The sequence below is a fragment of the Eurosta solidaginis genome, chromosome 1, assembly GCF_040869045.1.
Source record: "Eurosta solidaginis isolate ZX-2024a chromosome 1, ASM4086904v1, whole genome shotgun sequence".
Classification (NCBI taxonomy): domain Eukaryota; kingdom Metazoa; phylum Arthropoda; class Insecta; order Diptera; family Tephritidae; genus Eurosta; species Eurosta solidaginis.
Genome location: NC_090319.1, coordinates 208,919,455 through 208,943,174, shown reverse-complemented (window position 1 = coordinate 208,943,174; position 23,720 = coordinate 208,919,455). Strand labels below are relative to the sequence as shown.

General features: G+C 39.7%; 1 protein-coding gene across 1 annotated transcript; it reads right to left on the bottom strand.

The window, feature by feature from the left end:
* Positions 1-1,692: 1,692 nt before the first annotated feature.
* LOC137239622 (uncharacterized) lies at positions 1,693-22,044 on the bottom strand. Its single transcript, XM_067765147.1, has 6 exons — positions 21,499-22,044; positions 21,313-21,433; positions 11,165-11,389; positions 10,826-11,099; positions 10,630-10,764; positions 1,693-1,955 (listed from the first exon to the last, which is right to left on the bottom strand). Exons 3-6 carry the CDS (start codon positions 11,339-11,341, stop codon positions 1,693-1,695), a joined length of 849 nt encoding a protein of 282 aa, XP_067621248.1. The 5' UTR covers positions 11,342-11,389; positions 21,313-21,433; positions 21,499-22,044.
* Between the last annotated feature and the right edge of the window lie 1,676 nt (positions 22,045-23,720).

Sequence of the window (23,720 nt, the reverse complement as noted above, 5' to 3'; positions counted from 1 at the left end):
TGGACAGTCAAAAATAATGACGGATATAATTTGACAAAGAATAATTACGTTAACCTGACTTTATAAGAAAGCGGTAGCGCTTTCCTAGGAAATCAAGCCTTTAATGTGAATTACCAAAATATGTCGTACTGTAAAGCGCCGCTGCTGCTACATGTCGTGCAGCGTAATGGGCTTACCTTAAGAAATGACTCCTTCGTGGTTAACGTTAACCACTTTGCTCACCATTTTGCTAACCAATTTTTACGTAAAAAAACTAGTTAGTGGTGAGTTTTCTCGTCTATGCTTTGGTCATCATTCGTTGACAGCTTGTATTCAAATTGGAGTGTCAAGTTGCCTTTTAACAGCTTTGTACTATTAATTCGAATTAAATCATCGCAACGACTGCATGGTAAGTTCTAAGAATATTTTTGGTAATTGTCTAGTTGAGGGGTCGACTGCTAATACGCTACCAAAAATATCGAGAGAGGTGTCAAAAGACGCGTATTAATCTGGAAAACAATAACCCGATGGCGGAAAAGAAAAATTTTACCTATATCCGGAGATATTTGCAGTTGAAGTTGGCGATTTTCATGTGGTTGTTGTTGTGTTTGTACCCACCAAAAAAATTGTGCATCACCGTGGCGGTACCCACGGTTATACCACATACCCGGACTTGGCATTGCGTATCCCAGGGTTATTTTTTATAAGCGCGGCCGAAGGCCGCCAACGCAGAAAGGTGTTCCCACGGGTACCCACGGATTTTTTTTCGGTTTTTCGTTTCGGATTATTAATACTGATGTCAAGACGCGTCGTTTGACACCTCTCTCGATATTTTTGGTAGCGTATTAGCTGTCGACCCCTCAACTAGACTTTTACCACATTTTTATAAATAATTGTTTTTGTTTTTATCGGCCTATTGATAAATCATTCAAGGTTCGAATCGAGCTCAAGGCCAGAACAATAATTTTTTTCTAATGATAATTATTGTTATTTTTTAATTTTTCTAAATTTGAAAAATTGAATTTTGTTTTTGGAATAGTAAGTAGAAAATTTTTCAGACAACCTGCCATAGCTGCGCAGATAGATCCATTTCGAAGGGTGCTAAGCCTTCATCATCAGTACGCTTTAGGCATGCTGCGCTAAATGTATAGCTAAATGGTTAGCGCAGCATGCCTAAAGCGTACTGATGATGAAGGCTTAGCACCCTTCGAAATGGATCTATCTGCGCAGCTATGGCAGGTTGTCTGAAAAATTTTCTACTTACTATTCCAAAAACAAAATTCAATTTTTCAAATTTAGAAAAATTAAAAAATAACAATAATTATCATTAGAAAAAAATTATTGTTCTGGCCTTGAGCTCGATTCGAACCTTGAACATTTTTATAAATATAAAACTAATTTCTTTTTTTTTTCCAGCTCGATACATCGTTCATTGGAGCGTCGTAAATAATTGTTCATTTCGTTACCAATTTACAGGGATTTTATACCATTTTTGTGAAGTTTTGGTAAGTTTGAAATTTCATTTTCTACTTTTATAAATATAAAAGTAATTTCTGTTTTTTTCAGCTCGATACATCGTTCATTAGAGCGTCGTAAACAGTTTTTGATTTTTTTTTGCCAATTTACTGCATTTTATACCATTTTTGTGAAGCTTTGGTAAGTTTGAAACTTCATTTTCTACTTTTATAAATATAAAACTAATTTCTGTTTTTTTCAGCTCGATACATCGTTCATTAGAGCGTCGTAAACAGTTTTTGATTTTTTTGCCAATTTACTGCATTTTATACCATTTTTGTGAAGTTTTGGTAATTTTGAAACTTCATTTTCTACTTTTATAAATATAAAACTAATTTCTGTTTTTTCCAGCTCGATACATCGTTCATTAGAGCGTCGTAAAACCGTTTTTGATTTTTTTGCCAATTTACTGCATTTTATACCATTTTTGTGAAGTTTTGGTAAGTTTGAAATTTCATTTTCTACTTTTATTATTATACAATAGTTAAGTTGAAAATTTTCATGTGGCCGCCAAAACAGAAAAGTTTCTGTGTAAATACTGTAGATCCCACCGGAAAATAAAAATTTTATCTCTACCCCTGTTCTAAATATTGTCACGTTAGCAAAGATATTGTCTACTCGTATAGGGTCTTTTAAATACATCTTAATCTTAATCTAATATCTAAGCTTATTTAATATCTAATCAAATATCTAACCTAATCCGTCGGGGTCATTTCGGGACTTTTTCTCGACTAATACGGGATCATTTGGCGACCCTTTCGGCATCATTTCTGGATGGTTCTCGGGGTCCGTCCGGGATCCCGTCAAGGTCATGTCGGGACTATTAGGGGATCATTTGAGGACCTTTCCGGCATCATATCTGGATAGTTTTCGGGATCCGTCCGAGATCGCGACGGGGTCATTTCGGGATCATTTGTGGTACCTAGCGGCATCATTTCTGGATGGTTTTCGGTATCCGTCCGGGATCCCGTCGGGGTCATTTAGGGACTTTTTCGGGATCATTTGGGGTCCCTTCCGCCATCATTTCTGGATGGTTTTCGTGATCCGTCTGGGATCCCGTTGGGGTCATCTCGGGACTTTTTCGGGATCATTTAAGCATGGTTTTCAGGATTCGCCCGGGATCCCGTAAGGGTAATTTGTGGACTTTTCCGAAACTATTTCGGGATCATTTTGGGCCAAGATCATTCCTGGATTGATTTCGGGATCTGTCCGGGATACCGTCGGGGTCAGTTAGGGATCCTTTTGAGATCCCGTCAGGGACATTTCGGGACTTCTTAGGAACTATTTCGGGATCATTTCTGTATGGTTTTCGGGATCCGTCCGGGATCCCGTCGGGGTCATTTCGGGACTTTTTCGGGGCTAATACGGGATCATTTGAGGACCCTTCCGGCATCACTTCTGGATGGATTTTGGGATCTGTACGGGTACCCATCAGGGTAATTTCGGGACTTTTTCTGAACTATTTCGGGATCATTTGGGGACCCCTTAGGGGTTATTCCATGACTTTATGTATTATTTCGGGATCATTTGGGGACCCTTCCGGCATCAATTATTGATCGTTTGCCGGATCCATCAGGGTCATTTCGGGACCATGTTGGGATCATTTGGGAACCCTTCCGTGGTCATTCTGGATCCGTACAGGATGCCGTAGGAGTCATTTTGAGATTTTTTTTTGTTACTTTTTCGGGATAGTTTTGGAACCCTTCCGGGATCACATATGGATCCGTGCGGGATCCCATCGGAGCCATTTTCGGACTATTTCGGGACCATTTTATGACCCTTCCGGAATCATTTCTCTATGGTTGTCGCGATCTTGATAATTTAGGAGCCCTTCGTGGATGGTTTTTGAGATTCGTCCGGGAGCCCGTCAGGGTAATTTCGGAACTTTTTCGGGATCACTTTGGTACCCTTCAGGGATCATTTGTATTTGTATTTATTAGGCAATTCATCCCAGCACAACAATTTGGCAAAAATTATTTTACAGTGCTAGTCGGTAAAAGGCATAAAATAGGAACAATTTAAACTTGAAATTTAAAGCTAATGACTATGGCTAAGAAAAGGTTACAATAAATAATATATTTAATAAATAGTAAATAAATAAAATAAACGAATGATAGAGTACATTTGTTAGAAGAAATCAGTATTTTAATTGTCTAGGTTATTATAGAAACTTGTTAATTCTTTATTGAATAGCAGAGCATTGCTTATAAGCCTAAGTCTAGAAGGGAGCGAGTTCCAAAGACGTATGGAAGTAATGAAGAACTGGCGATCAGATATTAGCATACGATGTCTGAAGTGGGTAAGGAGAACAGACCTAGACGACTGGAGAAAATTTAGCCTCCGATACAAATAGTCAGGTTCCTTCATATATATTAATTTATGTAGCGTAGTGAGCGTTTAAGTTTAATAAGGTTATCGAAAGAAATGTTTAGCAACATGTAAGCATGATGAGAGACGTGGTCAAGTCTTTTCAACCCATAGACGTATCTAGCAATGTTGTTATAAACAACATTAAGTTTCCTCTTACATACATAGTCACAATTAGAGTAAACCTCACAACCATAAAGCAGCGTAGGTATTAAGTACGCTTTTGCTATTAGTAGACGAATATGTAACGGAGTAAAATATTGTGTAAGCCAGAGTGTACGAAGCATCCCATACACTTTTCCCACTGTGCGGAAGATGTGATCTTTCCATGTCAAGGTTTTGTTAAAAACCACACCTAGATTTTTTGCCGTGTCAACGTATTCTATAACAGTGTTGTCTAAAATTAAATTTTCCATTCCACTTTTATCTAGTGACCTTCTATGAATGACTATACATTTCGACTTCTTAGGGTTAAGACATAAACCGTTCATAGAAGCCCACGTACCAATTTGACATAAATCGTAATTTAAGTTATTAATACATGAACTGGTACGATCACTAGGACAGCACATATACAATTGTACGTCGTCAGCATAAATGTGAATATTACAATACTTGAGAACACCAGGCAAATCGTTTATATACAAAACAAATAACAGGGGACCAAGGATTGAGCCTTGTGGGACTCCTCTTAAAACACTGACGAAGTCAGACTTTCTGCTACCAACACTTACTGCCTGAGTTCGGTCGGCCAAATACGATCTGATGAGGGCTGTTGCACAGTTGGAGAAATTAAATAGGTTGTCCAGCTTCTTGCAGAGAACGGTGTGGTCGACCGAGTCAAACGCTTTTGAATGGTCGAGAAGAGTCAGGAAAGCAGTCAAATTTTTGTCAACTTGTTCTCGAATATCCTCTATCACCGATAGGAGCGCCGTTTTACAGCTACGATTTGACCTGAATCCAGACTGGGAATCTGTGAGAAGGTTATTATCCTGCACATAAGTATTTATCTGGCAGTGCAAAATTCGTTCGACGACCTTGGAAAGGAAAGGCAGAATAGCTATAGGTCTATACTCCTTGTTTTGCTTGGGGATTAGGATTACCTTAGCAACTTTCCAACATTTGGGAAATACACAGGACGTCAGCACAGAGTTAACCAAGTAGGTTAAGTGAGGAAGGATTTTAGGAAGAATTATTTTTAAAAATTTCGGACATATACCATCGAACCCCATAGCATTAGACTTTACTGAAAGAATGGCTTGAACGACATCACAATCATCGACACTAGCAAACTCAAGAGGACCACAATCAACATTAGCGCGAATACAATAATTGTCAGCGCATATATTGTCAGTTGAGTTTGGCAGATTTACAAAATTTATATTTATCTCTTTAATGTCTACATCTGGGAGGACAGGAATATCGCATTTGGATTTTCCGATACCAATATGTTTTATCGACTTCCAGGTTTCCTTCGAACTCAAAGCAGCACTAAACTTGTTATTATAAAATTTCTGCTTTGCTGACCTAATGGCTTTGTTTGCAGCGATCCTAGCTGCTTTGAAGCAGTTGTGAGCCTCCAGGGTTTTGTATCTTTTCCATCGTGAGTAAGCAAGGTTACGCTGGTGAATTAAGTGTTTTATATTGGCACTAAACCAAGGGGTATTATTGTGTGCACCAGCCTTGAGTTTCACTGGCACATGGTTGTCGAAGAGCCTAATAATATGGTTCTGTAGGAATGATGCCTGATCATCGACCGATGTCAGCGAACGAATCAAGCTCCATTCGACCGACTCCACCGCTGCATTAAGGGAACTGTAATCTATGCTTCTAAAATCACGATACGTAAAGGAACATTGGATGTGTGACGTTTGAAAGTTGTAACTAAGAAATATCAGATCGTGTTTTGAAAAGCAAGATGCCGACAATTGATCGTAGTGGAGCAATTTCAGGGGATCATGCACAAAAAATAAATCTAGCAAAGAAGAATTTGAGTCAGTAAAGTGTGTAGGTGAAGTTAAATTGGTGGGAAAAAGTCCAAGAGACTCCATACTTAGCTTTAGAGTTGAGTCGACAAGAAGGTTGGAGTTGAAATCCCCAGCAATGATTATATTATCATAGCTTATAAGTAGAGGCTCGAGAAATTCAATAAAGCCAGAGAATTCAACTCCACGATTAGGTCTGTATGCACAGCCGATAAGAAGCCTTTCATTATTTACAGAGAACACGTCTACGAACACATATTCGACAGAATCACTTGGACTAGCAATGCAGCAAAGTTTACAGGATAAACTACTTTTGACATATATAGCAACACCACCACCATGACCACGTCTATCAGCCCTGAAAAGTTGACATCCATTTAGTTGCACCAAATCATTTTTGTGACATGAAGAAAACCAGGTTTCGGAAATACATATAACACCTATATCAGAACCCTCAGATATGAATCTCAATTCATCCAGCTTTTTATATAGGCTTTGCGCATTGAGATGGATGACTATGAGCCCTTTAGTACGTTTGCTGAATACGCGCAACGGTGTATGTAAGCAGTCTTTGGAACTAGACAACCTATAGTCTAGGACCATCACTATCTATGGGATATAAAGAATGCTCTGCGATGCGTAACAATAAAGACAACATAAATGATTGTTTACAAGTATGATAGGGAGAGATAAAGACGGAAACGAAGAGACTCAAGAACTTAAGTAATATACCATACATAGAAATTAATTTATTGATCATTATTCGTTGGCGCATCTTCAACTCGAAAGGAACTCGCGCTTTCTTCGCCGCTATTCTCAAGACGCTCTAGAAAATCCAAGCTATGTATTGCTTCAGGGCTGGCGTTGGCTGTTCGTCTGATATGTACCAGACCCTTCTTAGAAAAAACCGCTACTACCTTCCTTTTCTTCTTTAGACGGATCGCTGCCTTGAAGATCGTATAGTTTTGCCTGGACAGCGAAGCATTTACATAAATCGGAGCATTTGAATTTATGTTTTGGCGCCTAAAGGTGCCTATACTTTTTAGCAATTTGTTTCTGTCTGTCGGCGACTGAAATTTGATTATTACGACCGGATCTGTCACGCTGTTGTCTAGTTTCCGTAGCCGAAAAATGCTCATTATAGGAATTGGTTGCAATCTTAGAGTGGAACAGAGGTGATGAAAGACACTTATTAAGTTTTCTCCTTCCCTAAAGGGAATTCCGTGTACACGGACTTCACTTGCGGCAATATGGCTCTCTTGCTTTGACGCATTGTTTTTGAGTGTTTTTACTTCCTTTTCGAGATAACCAACGCGCTCGAACACGCTCTCTAGCTGAGTAACTCTTGCATTAAGCTCACTGACCTCTTTCTTCAGCACCACAAATTTGTCTTCTAGTTTTTTGCATACGAATTCAATGAGCCTTTTTTCCGAGTCCAAAATTTGCTTAGCAATGAGATCGTTGAACTTAGCAAATCGCTGATCCTTGCTTTGTATTAAACTAGGAGAGAAGCCGCTGATCCGTTGCACCTTTTTGGCGCTATCAACCTCGTTATTAAGGTCGTCACCACGACGCTTACCATTGACTTGATCCATGGTGTTCGAAAAAAACGGGCCAAAAATAATGCTGGAAGAAACTGGGTGGCAGCTCTAACGCAGCTTAGATTATTATGACGAAGTTTAGCTTAGACGCAAACCACAAAATAAAGCTTGAAGCACAAACAAACTTCAGTGACTATAAAACTTTTGGCGGGAAGATACACAGTTGATGAAGGTGTCAAAAAACAAGTTGACTGACAACAACAAAGCAGGAGCACCAGTCGCAATATACTGCCAAGTTAGTAAATTTGAATTGGAGATCACCTGGACAGAGGATCTTATTTTCCACAGATAAATGTCACGTTTGTTAATGTTTAGACACAGGTTGTTAGAATTAAGACTCACAATAAACAATGAATTTGAAAATTTAAAGAGGAGCACAAATTACTTTAGCTTTCACACACCAGGGTTGCCAACTTGATTGTTTCTGTGTGGTTCTCTTGATAAGTCTAGAATCGTGTCGTTGTCATTTCGGGTATTTTTTGGGACTATTACGGGAACTTTTGGAGACCCTTCCGGGGTGTTTCTGGATGGCTTTCGGTATCCGTCCGCGATAGCGTCGGGATCATTTCGTGGCATTTTCTGGATAATTTCGGGATCATTTGGGGAACATATCAGGTTATCAGCTCATTTAGTTCTCTTTTTTACTCAATTAAAAAAATAAAATGCATTAGATAGAAAAAAATGTTTAAGTAGATAACTTGATAAGCAGACTAACGTGAATAGCCCATATATCTCATTTTCTCCTTGCGGATGGGGCCGCGGGTAAAGGCTAGTATATTATAAATGGGAAAGTTTGGATGTTTGTCCAGACGTTTGTCTTTGTGACTCATTTCGGGTTTTTTTGTCGTCCCTTCCGGCATCATTTCTGGATGGTTTTCGGAATCCATCCGGGATCCCGTCGTCATTTCCGGACTTTTTCGGTGATTCTTTGGTGTCCCTTCCGGCATCATTTCTGGATAATTTTCGGATCCGTCCGGGATCCCGTCGGTGCCATTTCGGGGCTATTTGGGGATCGTTTGGGGTATCTTCCGGCACCATTTCTGGATTAAGGACCTTTCGAAACCGGTAGTTCAGCACATATACCTTTTTAAATTATGAGCTTTTATGGCCATGGATTTGCTGCAAATTATTCGTAATTAAAATTCGATATATTTTATCTTTAATATCTAACCCAGCTTTTTCGTTCTTTTTTTGAGTTTTTTTAAATGAATCCTGTAACGAACTGTTATAACTATAATTGCTCTTTTTGTAATATTATAACCAACTAAATACTCGAAAAAGCAACGCTATTTTCATCTAAAAAAATATCTTTGTTTTTAGCTGATTGTTATTTCACTTCTTTGTTCTATGAATAGTAATTCCTTCATCCCTGTCATATCAATTAATTCAACTTAAAACATGTACGGAAGCGTGCCTTACAAGTTATCAGCTCATTTAGTACTTTTTTTTTACTATATTACAAAAATAAAATATATTAGACAAAACAAATTGCTTGATAAGCAGACTAACGTGAATAGCCCATATATTTTTTCAAAATTTTCTAATTAAAAAACTTGGAAATTTTACTTTCTAGATTTAAGGATCCTCCCCACAAATGTATTAAGTTGTTCTATTTAATAAACAAAATGTTTGTTTGTTTTTGATAAACTGTTTACAAAAAATTTCAAAATCAAAGTTCATCAACATTATGTAACATACACATACAAGGACATATAAATAAAATATTGAAAACAATAATTGATGTTTTTGCTTATTTTTTAAATTTAATTTTTCATCGAATTGTTTTCTAATGATATTTATTAGAAATTTTTATTTCTTTATTCGAATAATAAATAAAATGAAATTAAAATACCTTCTATTCGAATACGTTATTGAAAATAAAGATTTTTGGTAAATTTACTTTTTTTTTAGAATAATGGACTGCCAATTGTGCCAATTTACGCGGTCATCGTTTATGGAATTAAATGACGAGGACTTGGACGATTTTTTGGTGGCGCATGGCGTATTGGCTGGGGCCATGGCATGCGGCCAGTGCTCCAACCCATGTAGACTGGTAGACGACATGTGGGTATGCACTCGGCAGAGGACCATGACCACAACCACCAATAAAAAACGCAAGGTCGTTTGCTCTTTTAAACAGAGCCGAAAAGCCAACACCTTTTCGGGAGCCAGGCTCAGCACAAGAACCATTTGCAAGCTTGTGGTGCTTTTTATAACGTCGCCCTACCCGAAGGTAAACGCAATAATGGAAGACTTTAGTATATCAAAGCAAAGCTGCAGTGACTGGGTAAGCTTCATTAGAGAGGTGTTGGTAGACTGGAGCATACACAACGGGGATAGTACGATAGGCGGTCCCGGAAAAACCGTGGAAATAACGAGGCCAAAATGGGCCGCGGAAAGTACAATCGCGGCCGAATGATAGAGGGCCAATTGGTGTTTGGTGGCATAGAGAGAGGGTCTCGCAAAATGTTTGTCTCGGCTGTCGCAGACAGGACCAGGGAAACACTTCTCCAGGTTATTAAGGAAAAAATAGCGCCTGGAACTACTATAATAAGCGATTGCTGGAAAGCATATGATAGCCTGGAGGAGCATTGGGTACACACATTTTTCGGTGAATCACTCCCAAAATTTTGTTGACCCGGTGACTGGTGCCCACACCCAAAACATCGAACGGAACTGGCGGGAATTCCGGTCCTCTATTCCCGATTATGGCCGAACAGATACAAATTTCGACGGTTACATAGCGGAATTTCTATTCAATAGAAAGAATACCAATATGGGGGACCGCATTCACTATTTATTCAAACACATCGGGGTTGTGTATACTCCAAGCGGCACTTAAGGCGCTAGGAATTCCCGCCGCGGTCATGGTCCCTAAGCTGAGCAACGCAACCTTAGCAAGGTGAGTAAAAAGTATATATGTAAAAAAAGATGTAAAATTTATTATTCTTTCAGATATATGCAGACATTTATTGGTCCTTTCGAGAGGTCGCAAAAGGCCCTTATCAGGGCCACCAAAAAATTAACAAAGAGATTAAATTTAACTAATTGATATTACTTTCGTCCTTTCGGGACGTCATAAGAGGCCCTTATCAGGGCCACCAAAAAATGAAAAAAAGAGCAAAAATTTATTTTTAATAACTGATCTAAAATTTTATTTTTTCTTGACCGAACACGGTCACGAGGACGTCCACTGAAATGTGAATTGTTCGAATAATGCGATTCACCAAAATGTGATTCGTTGTTGGCGTTACGATAAAGTGGAGAGCGGCCCTCTATCCATGTTGAAGAAGTACGTAAAATTTTGGATATGCTGTCTAACGAAAGACAATACATTAATTTATAATGTAAGATAAATTGGTATTTCTTAATGCATACTACCGAAATCCTGAACTCCCTCCATTATGCGGAGTACCCTCAGCTCACTGTGTAAATGGTGTTCTGTGGACATAAGAAGACAGCCCGTGCATAAGATTTGTTTATGATAATGAAAATAGTTATGGTAATAAATAATAAAAGCACCACCAGCGCTACTTTGATTTTCAATGATAACGCTTATAGGATTTGGCATCTGATCGGGATCTAAACGGCGTTGGGCTTGAGCATACTGTTGCGGCTGTTGATACATACCAGTACCAGGTGCAGGTGGTTGCTAAAGAAAATAATATAAAAAGAATCATCAGCAATATTTGAAATATATTAGTTGTATTAGCATACATTATAACCAGGATGTCCGGGTATTGGAGGTTGATCCGGCATGGGTGGCCGACTGGGCATTGGCGCCTGTCGAGGTTGTGTTGGTGGCATAATTTGACCCGCGCTGCCCAAGGCAGTCGGTTCTATGTACTTCCTAGAGTTCCTAGCAGGAATGTAATATATTTGTAATTTTTCCATATTCAAACGTTTCTCGTTTTCGAGATTTTTTATAATTTTCTAGTTTTCCTAAGAAAGAGATGGAACAAATTTATTTGAGTTTCAGAAATTAATAAATAAACATAAAGGCAGTACAAGAGTTTTGTGCACTTTCATTGCACTTATGACATCCTTTCTGTAAGTGAAAGAGAAAACAAATTCAAATTTAAACTTATATGTATCGCTAAACCATATTTTTTACAATTTTCTAGTTTTCCTAAAAAAGAGATGGAACAAATTTATTTGAGTTTCAGAAATTAATAAATAAACATAAAGGCAGTACAAGAGTTTTGGCACTTTCATTGCACTTATGACATCCTTTCTGTAAGTGAAAGAGAAAACAAATTCAAATTTTAAACTTATATGTATCGCTAAACCATATTAAACTTAATTAAACCATATTAAACTTAATTAAATTAAACAACTTTGTAAAAGAATAACATTTATTCAGTTATAATCTTTCTTGTTAACAAGGCATCTTAGTTACGATATTTCTATTAGGATATCGCACCCCCGCTTCAGAAGTGACACAACTCAAAAAAATCAATTTCTGGTATTAAGGCATTTTTGAATGGTATAAGTTTATTCCCATACGCTAGAAAACCGACACAACCTAAATGTTCAAAGCTTTCCGGCCCCAAGTGACAATTTTGAACTTTGGTATTTAGCTCTAACAAAACGTCCTGAAACGACACATTTATTATTGTGTCATTTTTAAAAATTTTTTAAGCCAATTAATTCGAGTTGGGTCATTTCTGATAAAATTATTTAGTGGAATAATTTTGGATCACTTTCGAAAAATCCTTAAACCACAGCCAAAGGTAAGTTTCTTTTTCTGTTTCCCCTATTGATTAAAATATATATGATAATAGTCTTTTTACAATTTAACTTCGTGCTAATAACTGGCAAACATTTATATCGTTTAATCAATTGAGAAAAATACTATACTATTATTATACTTAATTTGTTTACTTTGTAGCAATGTCTGAAAGTCGCGCAAAAAAGGTGCTGGATATTTTGCCCAAGCAATGTCAGGAGATTGAGCAGAACAATAAACAAATTGTGAATGTTCCACTTTAATAGATTTTCCGGAAATAAGTAAGTAAAGTTAATTATTTATTTTTTTATAGCTCAACCTAATTCAGTAAGTTTTTTAGATGCAGTGTCTTCATCCTAAACAAGTACTTTGCCTAGTTTTGCTGCACTTCATATTAAAGATAATATTCTATTCATTCCTACATGCTAATCACATTAACAAGTTTTATGCTGACTTTTATGAATATCTATAGTGGCTCTAATATATAAAATACTATTTATTAAATATCACAGCTAATAATCTAAAATAAGATACCAGTTTGTTCTTAGTATTATACATGTTTAAAACCTATGTATTTATTCAATGTATATTCAATGCACTAAAATGTATACCATACACTATGAGTTATGTACTTCTAGAGCAATGGTCACCATTTAGTTGAATAATTATTGGCGCCACTTCACACGTATTATTATTCTCTTTCAAATATTATTTTCTTTAAAAATAAAGTTAAAGTGACACAACTAAAAATAATGTAAATTTTATAACCAAATCATAAACGACACAACTCATCAAAAAAATAGTTAAAACATTTTATGGAAAAATTATTTCTAAAATTATGCTAAATATTCTACTAAAGGTAACGATAAACGCAAAGCAACTTGAATTTAAAAAGTCTGGTAACTTTGGAAACAAAACAAATTATGTATCAAATTGATCCGTCTCTAAATCAATGTTGTTGTTGTTGTAGCGATAAGGTTGCTCCCAGAAGGCTTTGGGGAGTGTTATCGATGTAATGGTCCTTTGCCGGATACAGATCCGGTACGCTCCGGTACCACAGCACCATTAAGGTGCTAGCCCGACCATCTCTGGAACGATTTATGTGGCCATATTAAACCTTCAGGTCATCCCCTCCCTCTCCACCCCCAAGTTCCATGAGGAATTTGGCGCTTCCCAAGGCAGTCGGTTCTATGTACCGGAGCGACTCGGGATTTTTCCCGACCAAGGACTGTCATTTCAGTGTGACCCCATTTAATTTGTTTCGTCCCTCCCACAAATTGTCATCCTCCCAGCAGCTCCTTGCAGCAGGACTGCTACATATTCTCTTACTCCGGGAAGGTATCGAACCCAATCCGGATCCATCTCCTCACCCCGGTCCTGAGAAATGGTTTTGCTGCATTTGCCAGAAAAGAATCTTTTTAGGACGGTCATACTCTGTTCAGTGTGTCTCGTGCAAGGGATGGTTGCATCGGACAGGTTGTTCTGGGCTTGATCCCAAAACCCGACGTCCACGTAACTTTTATAAATCTTTTGTGGCTCCTTGCTGCTCACGCCCAAGGGCGTCCCGTAGTCTACGCCTAAGCGTATCCCCACTACCTTCCAGCAGCTTCGCTGCTCAGCAAGCCACAACAAGTACCCGCTGCTGCTCGCGCCCCACGGCGCCAACAACTCAAACAGCTGATACCACTCATAACTACTACCTTCGTAGTAGAGCTGGTAGCAATGCTGATCATCAGCCCCTGCCCCCGTCTTCTTCTCCTCCCCTCTTTTCTGGCAGCAATCGTGCAGGTCAGGGAAACAGACTCTTAGTCCCTGCCTCCGTTTGTACCGTCTGCCAGCACAGAATATATAGGTTTGCGACATCCGCTCAATGCAGCTCCTGCCTTGGGTGGTGCCACTTTCCTAGATGTTCTGGTCTCCGCGACGGCAACCCCTCGACGGGTTTCATCGCGCCATGTTGCCAGGTCGCAAACCCAAATCATCCGGGTACCCCAATGCTTGCCCAAGGGCGCCCAGTCCCAAGGCCACAACAGCAATTGCGTCCTAGCCTTCCACAACCTAGGCGTAGTCACCCCTCACTTACCCCTAGAGTGGCGGCGTCACCCCTCATGCACTTCAGAATTCTGCAGTTCAACTGTAATGGACTAACTGGGAAGATTACGGAGATAGTCGATTTCATGAAGCGGCACAACATCCGCATTGCTGCGATTCAAGAGACTAAACTCACAGCAAGATCTGCATTGCAGACCTGCTCTGGTTATAATGTCCACAGGAAAGACCGCGAGAGCGGAAATGGAGGCGGCCTCGCGTTTGTTATACACCACTCTGTGCAATATCATATATTTGATCCTGGCATCGACCGCAGTGACAATGTCTTCGAACGTCAAGGCCTATCTGTCCGGTCAGGCGATGCAAATCTAGAAATCATCAACATCTACATCCCTCCTGTCACCTGTTGTCCCAGTGGATACCGCCCTAATATCGAGGCCTTACTCACTGGCAACAATCGCATTATCTTAGGCGATTTCAATGCCCATCACGACCTATGGCATTCAAACTTGCGGGCGGACAGTAGGGGTGAGATGTTGGCGGATCAAATAGACGAAACGACGTTCTGCACAATTAACGGAGACGCCCCCACACGTATGGTAGGAAGCTGTCATAGCTCGCCAGATATCTCAATCGTGAGCGCAGAACTCGTAAACTGCGTCAACTGGCAGCCGATGGTAACATTGGCATCCGACCACCTGCCCATACTTATTTCGTTCGAGCGTACCGCCGACTTCATCGTCACCGAAAAACGCACTTTCATAAACTTCAAAAAAGGAAAGTGGGAAGAATATAAATCTGCAACAGACAGCAGCTTTGCTGCCCTCCCTATCCCGACTGATGCCCGCCAAGGGGAGTGTGCCTTCCGTAAGGTCATTGAATCCGCCTCGGCACATTTCATTCCCGCCGGGAGAATTCCCGAAATCCGGCCCCATTTCCCGGCGGAGGCCGCGAGCTTAGCGAGGGAACGCGACCTTATAAGACAGCTTGATCCAGGCGACCCCCAAATAAGGGATATAAACCAACGCATCAGATTGCTTGTGGACGAACACAAGCGGGCGAAATGGGAAGAGCACCTAAGAGGTTCTAACCTCTCTACCAGTGTAGGTAAACTTTGGTCCACCGTAAAGTCCCTATCGAATCCGACTAAGCACAAAGACAAAGTTTCCATCGCCTTTGGCGATAAGGTGCTGTCGGATACGAAAAAATGCGCGAGCGCTTTCTGCCGACAATATATAATGCATCCTACGGTCGACAAAGATAGACGGAGAGCCAATAGACGTGCACATAAACACAAACTCAGCGCGTCACCAATTACCATCACCACTAGAGAGGTTGAGGACGCCATTGGTCGGGCTAAACCATCCAAAGCAGTGGGCCCAGACGGCATAGCCATGCCGATGCTTAAAAACCTAGGGAAAGAGGGTTTCAAATATTTAGCGCATGTCTTCAACCTGTCTCTTTCCACCTTTGTCATACCCGAGAAATGGAAAATGGCCAAGGTGGTCCCGCTACTAAAGCCTGGGAAACCAGCTAACGTAGGTGAGTCATATCGTCCGATATCTCTCCTATCGCCAGTGGCAAAGACGCTTGAAGCCATTTTGCTCCCTCATTTCCAAGCACATTTGCAGCTAGCCCTTCATCAGCATGGCTTCAGAAAACTCCATAGCACTACCTCCGCGCTAAATGTCATTAGCACCCAGATGAATTGCGGTTTGAATCAATATCCCCACCATAGAACAGTACTCGTAGCGTTAGACCTATCAAAAGCTTTTGATACGGTCAACCATGGCTCGTTACTGGAAGACCTGGAAGGGTCTACCCTTCCCCCATGTCTTAAAAGGTGGACCGCAAATTATCTGGGTGGTCGGCAGGCATCGGTGCAATTCAGAAACGAAACATCAAAACAAAGGAGAATTAAACAAGGGGTGCCACAGGGTGGTGTCCTATCCCCGCTTTTGTTTAATTTCTACATATCTAAGCTACCTTCACCACCGGAAGGAGTCACAATCGTTTCCTACGCCGATGACTGCACAATAATGGCCACAGGCCCAGGCCCAAAGATCGATGAGCTATGCAATAAAATAAACGGCTATCTCCCTGATCTCTCCAGTTTTTTCGCCTCGCGAAACCTGTCATTGTCACCGACTAAATCTTACGCGACCTTATTTACAACATGGACGCCCCAAATGTCGACCATATTGAACATCCACGTCGATGGCACTACGCTACCGACTGTCCTACACCCCAAAATCTTATGTGTGACGTTTGATCAGGATCTACATTTTGGTGCGCACGCAACCGCAATTGTTCCAAGAATTCAGAGCCGTAATAAAATCCTCAAATCCCTTGCTGGCAGTACCTGGGGAAAAGATAAAGAAACGCTCTTGACCACATACAAAGCAATTAGCCAGCCGATTACGTGCTACGCGTCACCCATATGGTCGCCAAGCCTAAAAACCACCCACTGGAAGAAACTACAGGCCTGCCAAAATACTGCTCTCAGAATCGCCACGGGCTGTCTTCTTATGTCCCCAGAACACCATCTGCATAATGAGGCGAGAATACTCCCCATCAGGGAGAGAAATGAGATGCTGACCAAACAGTTTCTGTTGAATACCCAGAAACCTGGGCATCCCAACAGACATCTGATTGACGAACCAGCACCGCCTAGGGGCCTAAGGAGTCATCTCCGTAAGCATTTTGAGGAAATACGGCACCTGAGAACCCAGCCGTATGAAGCGGAAAAACACAAGCAGGTCCTTGGTGAACTCCATAGACAGGCGTCGGACCTTTATGTCGGGAATTGCCCGGTGAATCCAGTACTTGAAGAAAAATATCCAGAACTCGCAGAAGAGGAACGCATACTCCCCAGGGAAACGCGTGTCACTCTTGCTCAACTTCGTTCTGGATACTGTAACAGGTTAAACTCTTACCTATCCAGAATCAACCCCGACATACAAAATGTATGCCCTGCTTGCAATGTGTCCCCACATGACACCAACCATCTCTTTAATTGTAATGTGGAACCAACGCCTCTAACACCCCTTTCCTTATGGTCCACCCCTGTTGAAACGGCAAGTTTCCTTGGACTCCCGTTAGAGGATATTGATGACAATTTGTGATCGGTCGCGGCTATTAGGTGGGGCGAGCATTGCTACAACAACAACAACAACATGAGGAATTTGGGGTCGCCAGAGCCTCGTCTGTTAGTTAAACAGGATTCGCCGCGGATAGGTGAGGTTGACAATTGGGTTTGGAGAAGCTATATATTGCGCTGGCAACTGAAGGGTTGCGCTACACAGCCCCTTGAATCTGGTATTTTAGTCGCCTGTTACGACAGGCATACCTACCGCGGGAATATTCTGACCCCCTAACCCGCTGGGGTTCTCTAAATCAATATTGTTGTTTTTCTACTTATGTCACTTCTGAAGCGGGGGTGCGATATGTTGATATGTAATTTTTTGTGCAAAGCATCGGATCTACTCGGCCGAATGTCAAAGATATGTCGTTTGCTTATATCAATACGTTCTATTAGCAAAAACCCAGTTTTTTTAAGCCTAATTTCAAAAGCAACGAATATTGATAATGATTTTTTGCATGGGCCTGAGGAGACAATAAAAACATCAAACAAAAATGTATGTTTACATGAATCCGAAATCGTAAAGTTTTCGTGGTGACACTGATAAAGTTTCATCTTCAAAAAGTCTTCCAACAATACCACCAACTCTGTATCAAAGTCCAGATTATTTAAACGACTTCGTGATTGTCATGACGAGCCATTTCCTGACTGGTTAGTGTGGAGTGCCAGTAGCAATGCTTTTTATTGCCTACCATGTCGTCTATTAAGCACCAATACTTTAAGTCGACCTAAAATTTGTTGCCCTGGCGGATATTCGAAATTCTAGGTATGGAAGAAGCTATACGATAAACTGCCATCACACGAAAATAGTCAACATCACATTAAATTAGATTAGATTGATATTTACTATTATGTTTACATATTTTTTGATTTCACAATAAATTTTAAATATCACAACTTCATTTTCATTTCACAGACGTGTATGATATATATATATATTAAGTAATAAAAAGTATACATATTATGTAATAAAATGTAATAAAAAAGTATTTTAGCCTCAAATAACATCTATGCATAGCATAAATGTTAAATTCAATGATGATCTTTACAAAATCTTATTACAAAAAGAAGGCTACAATTGATACACTTATCAACAATGACCACCTAATAACTGAAACTCCAAAGTGGAAAGAAATTGTATATAGAATTTTGGACACTATTTTATTTTTGGGTGAAAAAGGTCTAATTTTCAAGGCGAAGGTGAACGAAACGGTGGACATTTTTTGGGCATCTAAGGTCTCATAAGCCATAATGATCCGATACTTAGACATCATTTGGAGAAAGTTAGGATTTGACAACAGCAGCACAAACGTTTACAAGTTCACTATCTTTCCCCGACATTCAAAACGAGTTTACAGAAATTTGTGCAAAACACGTAAGGGAAACTATATTAGATCAACTCAAGAAAGCCAAGTAACAAATTTTTCAATTCAAGAACGGTTTTTGACTTTCGTGAATTGTAACCAAAAAACTGGTCAGAAACTGATCTAATTTTCCATACTTGATTGAAGATTGTCGATAACGGCGCCAATATGAAAGGAGCTTACAACGGAGAACTACGTCACATTCTCGACAAATCCGAAAATCCAGAGCCGTAATAAAATCCTCAAATCCCTTACTGGCAGTACCTGGGGAAAAGATAAAGAAACGCTCGTTACTACATACAAGCAATTGGCCAGCCGTTTACGTGCTACGCGTAACCCATATGGTCACCAAGCCTAAAAACTACCCACTGGAAGAAGCTACAGGCCTGCCAAAATACTGCTCAAAGAATCGCAACGGGCTGCCTTCTTATGTCCCCAGAACACCATCTACATAATGAGGCGAGAATACTCCCCATCAGGGAGAGAAATGAGATGCTAACCAAACAGTTCCTGTTGAATACCCAGAAACCTGGGCATCCAAACAGACATCTGATTGATGAGCCAACACCGCCTAGGGGCTTAAGGTGTCATCTCCGTAAGCATTTTGAGGAAATACGGCACCTGAGAACCCAGCCGTATGAAGCAAAAAAACACAAGCATGTCCTTGGCGAACTCCACAAACAGGTGACGGCCCTTTATGTCAGGAATTGCCCGGTGAATCCAGTACTCAAAGACAAGTACCCAAAACTTGTGGAGGAGGAACGCATACTCCACAGGGAAACGCGTGTCACTCTTGCTCAACTTCGTTCTGGATACTGTAACAGGTTAAACTCTTACCTATCCAGAATCAACCCCGACATACAAAATGTATGCCCCGCTTGCAATTTGTCCCCACATGACACCAACCATCTCTTTAATTGTAATGTGGAACCAACGCCTCTAACACCCCTTTCATTATGGTCCACCCCTGTTGAAACAGTAAGTTTCCTTGGACCCCCGTTAGAGGATATTGATGACAATTTGTGATAGGGCGAAACACTGCTACAACAACAAAAGTTGTTTGAAATTAACATTAGCACATTTCACACCGATTATAAAATCACAGACTGCTCAACACTAAATATATATGTGGTTCGCATACCCCCTGGGAACAGTTACCTTCTATTTATTTTGAATCATTGTAACTATAAGTAATTCTATTAATTTTTCTGTACACGACCACTCAAGAACTGTCCTCGAAACACTCTAAAGGAAGTCTAAGGAAAGTAGTAGTTATGACCAAGATTGACAAAAAAAGTTGCTGTTTGAGGCGTCGATTGCACATCGCATACAGGATTTACATCACGTTATTTAGACATTAACCTAAGTGCAGATCGAAGGTGAACAGGGTGATGCAAATCTGGATTTAATAACATAGCGGACGTGTCTTAACCGTCTTGGAGACGTAGCCGCATCAAGCAGTTGTCTGCGGTTCAAAATATTGAGCATTTCCAGAGACAACCGTGGCATTTCTGAGTACCAAGTTTGAGTTTGTAAATCAGAAACTCATTCGACGGGGTCGAACGAACATTTGCGGCGGTATGCTCCTGCAACACAGCTACAACAACAACGGTATGCTCCTAAGAATGATTTTATGTGTAGTGTTGTGGAATAATTAAACGATTTTTTTATCCTTGCAAATACAGGCGTAATAGTTCTTGATTACATGATGTTTGATTTTTAAATTAATGTCATTACTCTATTGCTTTTAGAAGCTCTTTAATGTCTTCTAATGTCCTTTTAAAGTCTGAAGTGCGTTTTTATAATTTTGCCTGCTATGAAACTTCTGCCGTTGCTGTTGTATTAACGATAAAGGCGCTCCCTGAAGGTTTTGGGTCCTTTGTCGGATGTAGATCCCGTACGTTCCAGTAACAAAAACCATTAAGGTACTAGCCCGACCATCTCAGGATTGGAAATAACGAGGCGCATCGTATGCGTAACTATATTGACTCCTTCTGATGGAGAGAATCAACGAAAGTGGAAGTACGGCACCATCCGTTGCCTCCCCCGTTTAGTCCTGCTTGATTTGTATAATTTATTTGCAATTATTATTATTTATTTATTATTACGGCGGTTTAAGCCTAGAACTTAGATTATTACAAATTTTTAAATACATTTTAATAATAATAGGATTCTAGCGTTTGGGGTGTCGGAATGCATGAGATTCCGATCAGCACGGGAACTGGTGGTCCTAACGCGCGAGTCTTGGAGTCATATCATTGGGAGGTTGGAAGGACGTGTTCTCAATCCTGCCCTACTCCAAGACGTATGATTACCCAGTTTTATTATTTATGCTGTCGGAATGCATTTGATTCCGGTCAACCCAAAATCTAGCAGCTCAGCAGAATAAGCCACTCTTATTGGACGGTTGGAAAGGACGTGTTTCCAATCCTCCCTGTACCAGCTTTTATGTAAACATAATTAATTATAATATATCATCAGCCATATAGTCACTAGCGCTTGCTTGATACACATTTTAACTCAAATAGGTATGTACTTACTGGAACACTAAAAACAATACCAAACAACAAAGAAATATTACCTGTTCGACATATCATTGTATTCCCCACCCAACCGAAGTATGAATTTGAGAAGCCATTCACCAGCTGAAACTGTTTACGTGTCATAGCAGATACTCCCCCAAAATTTATCGATAAGCCAACCTGAAAACGTATTTGCAAAGTTTAGACCAAAAAATGCAAGTTTTAAAATGTGAATTATGAATTACTTGAAGTTTAATGTGTCTATAGCAACCGACATGTGCCGCGGTTGCCGCGGGCATGTTTATAAATTTCGATTATCTAAAGGTAACAAGTCAACGTCATGGAAGATAAAGCAGTCCCATGGAAATATTTTTAATGCTTCTAGGAAGCCAATATTCATCAGTTAAGCTCGATTGAAAGCTTTTCCATTTGTTTGCTCGATAAGAAATTTCTATAAGCGATATGCTGTTTCCTCAGGAATGAATGAATGTTTCGCAGGAAAACTGCCAAATGAGCGTAACTATCCCTAAACGGAACCACTATTGCAACGTGATGCTTCGGAACACAATCATTTGGCTCAAATGATCGTCCTTTCTTTAAAAACGGAGCCAATTCAGCTTCTACAATATCCAAGGACTCTAAAGTTCTATTTGGAGTTATGAGACCTTCATCTAAAGAAATGAAAGTAGAATATCAGGAATAATACGTTAAAGTTAATGTTGTTGTTATAACATCGGTGTGACAATCCTTGGCCGGAAATATCAGACCGATCCACTGTGATACTTAGACCTGACTGCCATGTGTACTACATATATAACGTTTGCTCCTGTATAAAATAGTTAGCTTACTCTCATCGATCTTCGGTGCTTTACACGTCCTATTTATAGAAGCAGCATAATGTGTATTGTGTCTTTATAGGCCGCCAAGTATTAGGCATTGAATCCATATTTGATGTTCCATTGTCATAGCCAGTACTATTATTATCGCCAATTGATAAACTAGACAATTGGGACTCGACATCTTGCGAAAATATTGTGTGATTAACAGACAACGATTCGTTTTGTTAATTAACACATCACTGCAAATGTTATCCAATTTAGAAAACCTATGCATATGACGAATGCTATAAGAATAAAGCATATACTAAATTAGGGGGCACATACGATAAATAACACTCACCAAAATTGGTGGCGATTGATGTTGCATTGGCAGTGGTAGCCTCTGTGCCTGCCGGACCATTTGTTGGCGTTTTTTCTACATTGCTCTCAGATTTTGTATTATTCTCCGTCTCAATGGTTGCGCTGTTGTTGTTATTGGGTTTGTTTGCACTCGAACGGTATAATCCTCTTCTGGTTCATCGGTCTCCATATTTATTGTATTCCCGTTGTTTGAAGAACTAGGACCTGATTCTATTTTAGATGACGAAGTGCTTGGTATGGATTTACGCGACGAACTCGGCCCAGGTTCATCATCGGCATCTAATATAGCTGCTGTTGATGTAGAAGAGCCCTGTGGCTTAGAATCTGGGTCAAAATCGTACTGCGTCGTAAGTTGATATATCAAATCAAATAAAAAAAGGTTATAATCAGCTGTTCGATGCGGTCACCTTGTATCGTTCTGCCATGATCAGATCTAAAACACCTTCATTATTTTTTTTTTTTTTTTTGGTTTTAATTGACACCGCAAACGCAAGCGTCGGTTGGCAAGGTGCTTTGCAGAGCCCTTATACTGCCAGGTTATCTTTCAATTTTGTTATTTGTATAAAGTTAATTTTTTTGGTTTTTTCCTTTGGCACCACGCCAGTCACAAAATTATTAATATATATTTGAAAATTCCCAGGTTTTCTTTCAATTAATTCACTTCGTGTAATCCAAATTAGATGTTTCTTATCTCCAATCCATAAATATGTGTGTGTGATCATCCCTCAGTTTGCGATTCCGCCAAATGACAGCAAGCTAATGTCATTTCATGACATTGAACACCGCAAATGCCATACTGGCAAAGTATACAGTGCATCCAACTGTCATCTAGCCATTCCTCAAGATGAGGTTTAACAAACTATCAAGATTTCAAACATTTTTTTTTTTGTTTTAAACAACAATAAGATGTATATGCATTTATACAAAAGTTATTATCATAAATGTTCAAACTTGTTAATAGTTTTAAGAAAGTCTATTAACTCTTTATAATAACCTATATTCCTTGATCTCAATAAATCAGTGAGACTGTTAAATTTATTAAAAATATTATAGTTAATTCGATTTGATTGAAACAAACAACAATCAAAAATTATATGATCTGCCGTTTCTGGAAAATTGCAGGAAAGACAGTGACTGGAGACCCTGGTGTTGAACTTACTAAGGTAATAATTACAATAAGTATGACCCATCATTAATCTATTAATAAGCTTAATCACAATACTACTAAAATTAATCTTTTTGTCTCTATACCACGGAATTTTGATAAC

Coding starts and splice junctions, on each gene's coding strand:
- LOC137239622 (XM_067765147.1), bottom strand. CDS start 11,341: ATGGAAAAATTACAAATATATTACATTCCTGCTAGGAACTCTAGGAAG. Junction 10,765..10,825: donor GGGAGTTCAGGATTTCGGTA/GTATGCATTAAG, acceptor GTCTTTCGTTAG/ACAGCATATCCAAAATTTTA. Junction 1,956..10,629: donor ACATTTCAGTGGACGTCCTC/GTGACCGTGTTC, acceptor TAATAAAAGTAG/AAAATGAAATTTCAAACTTA.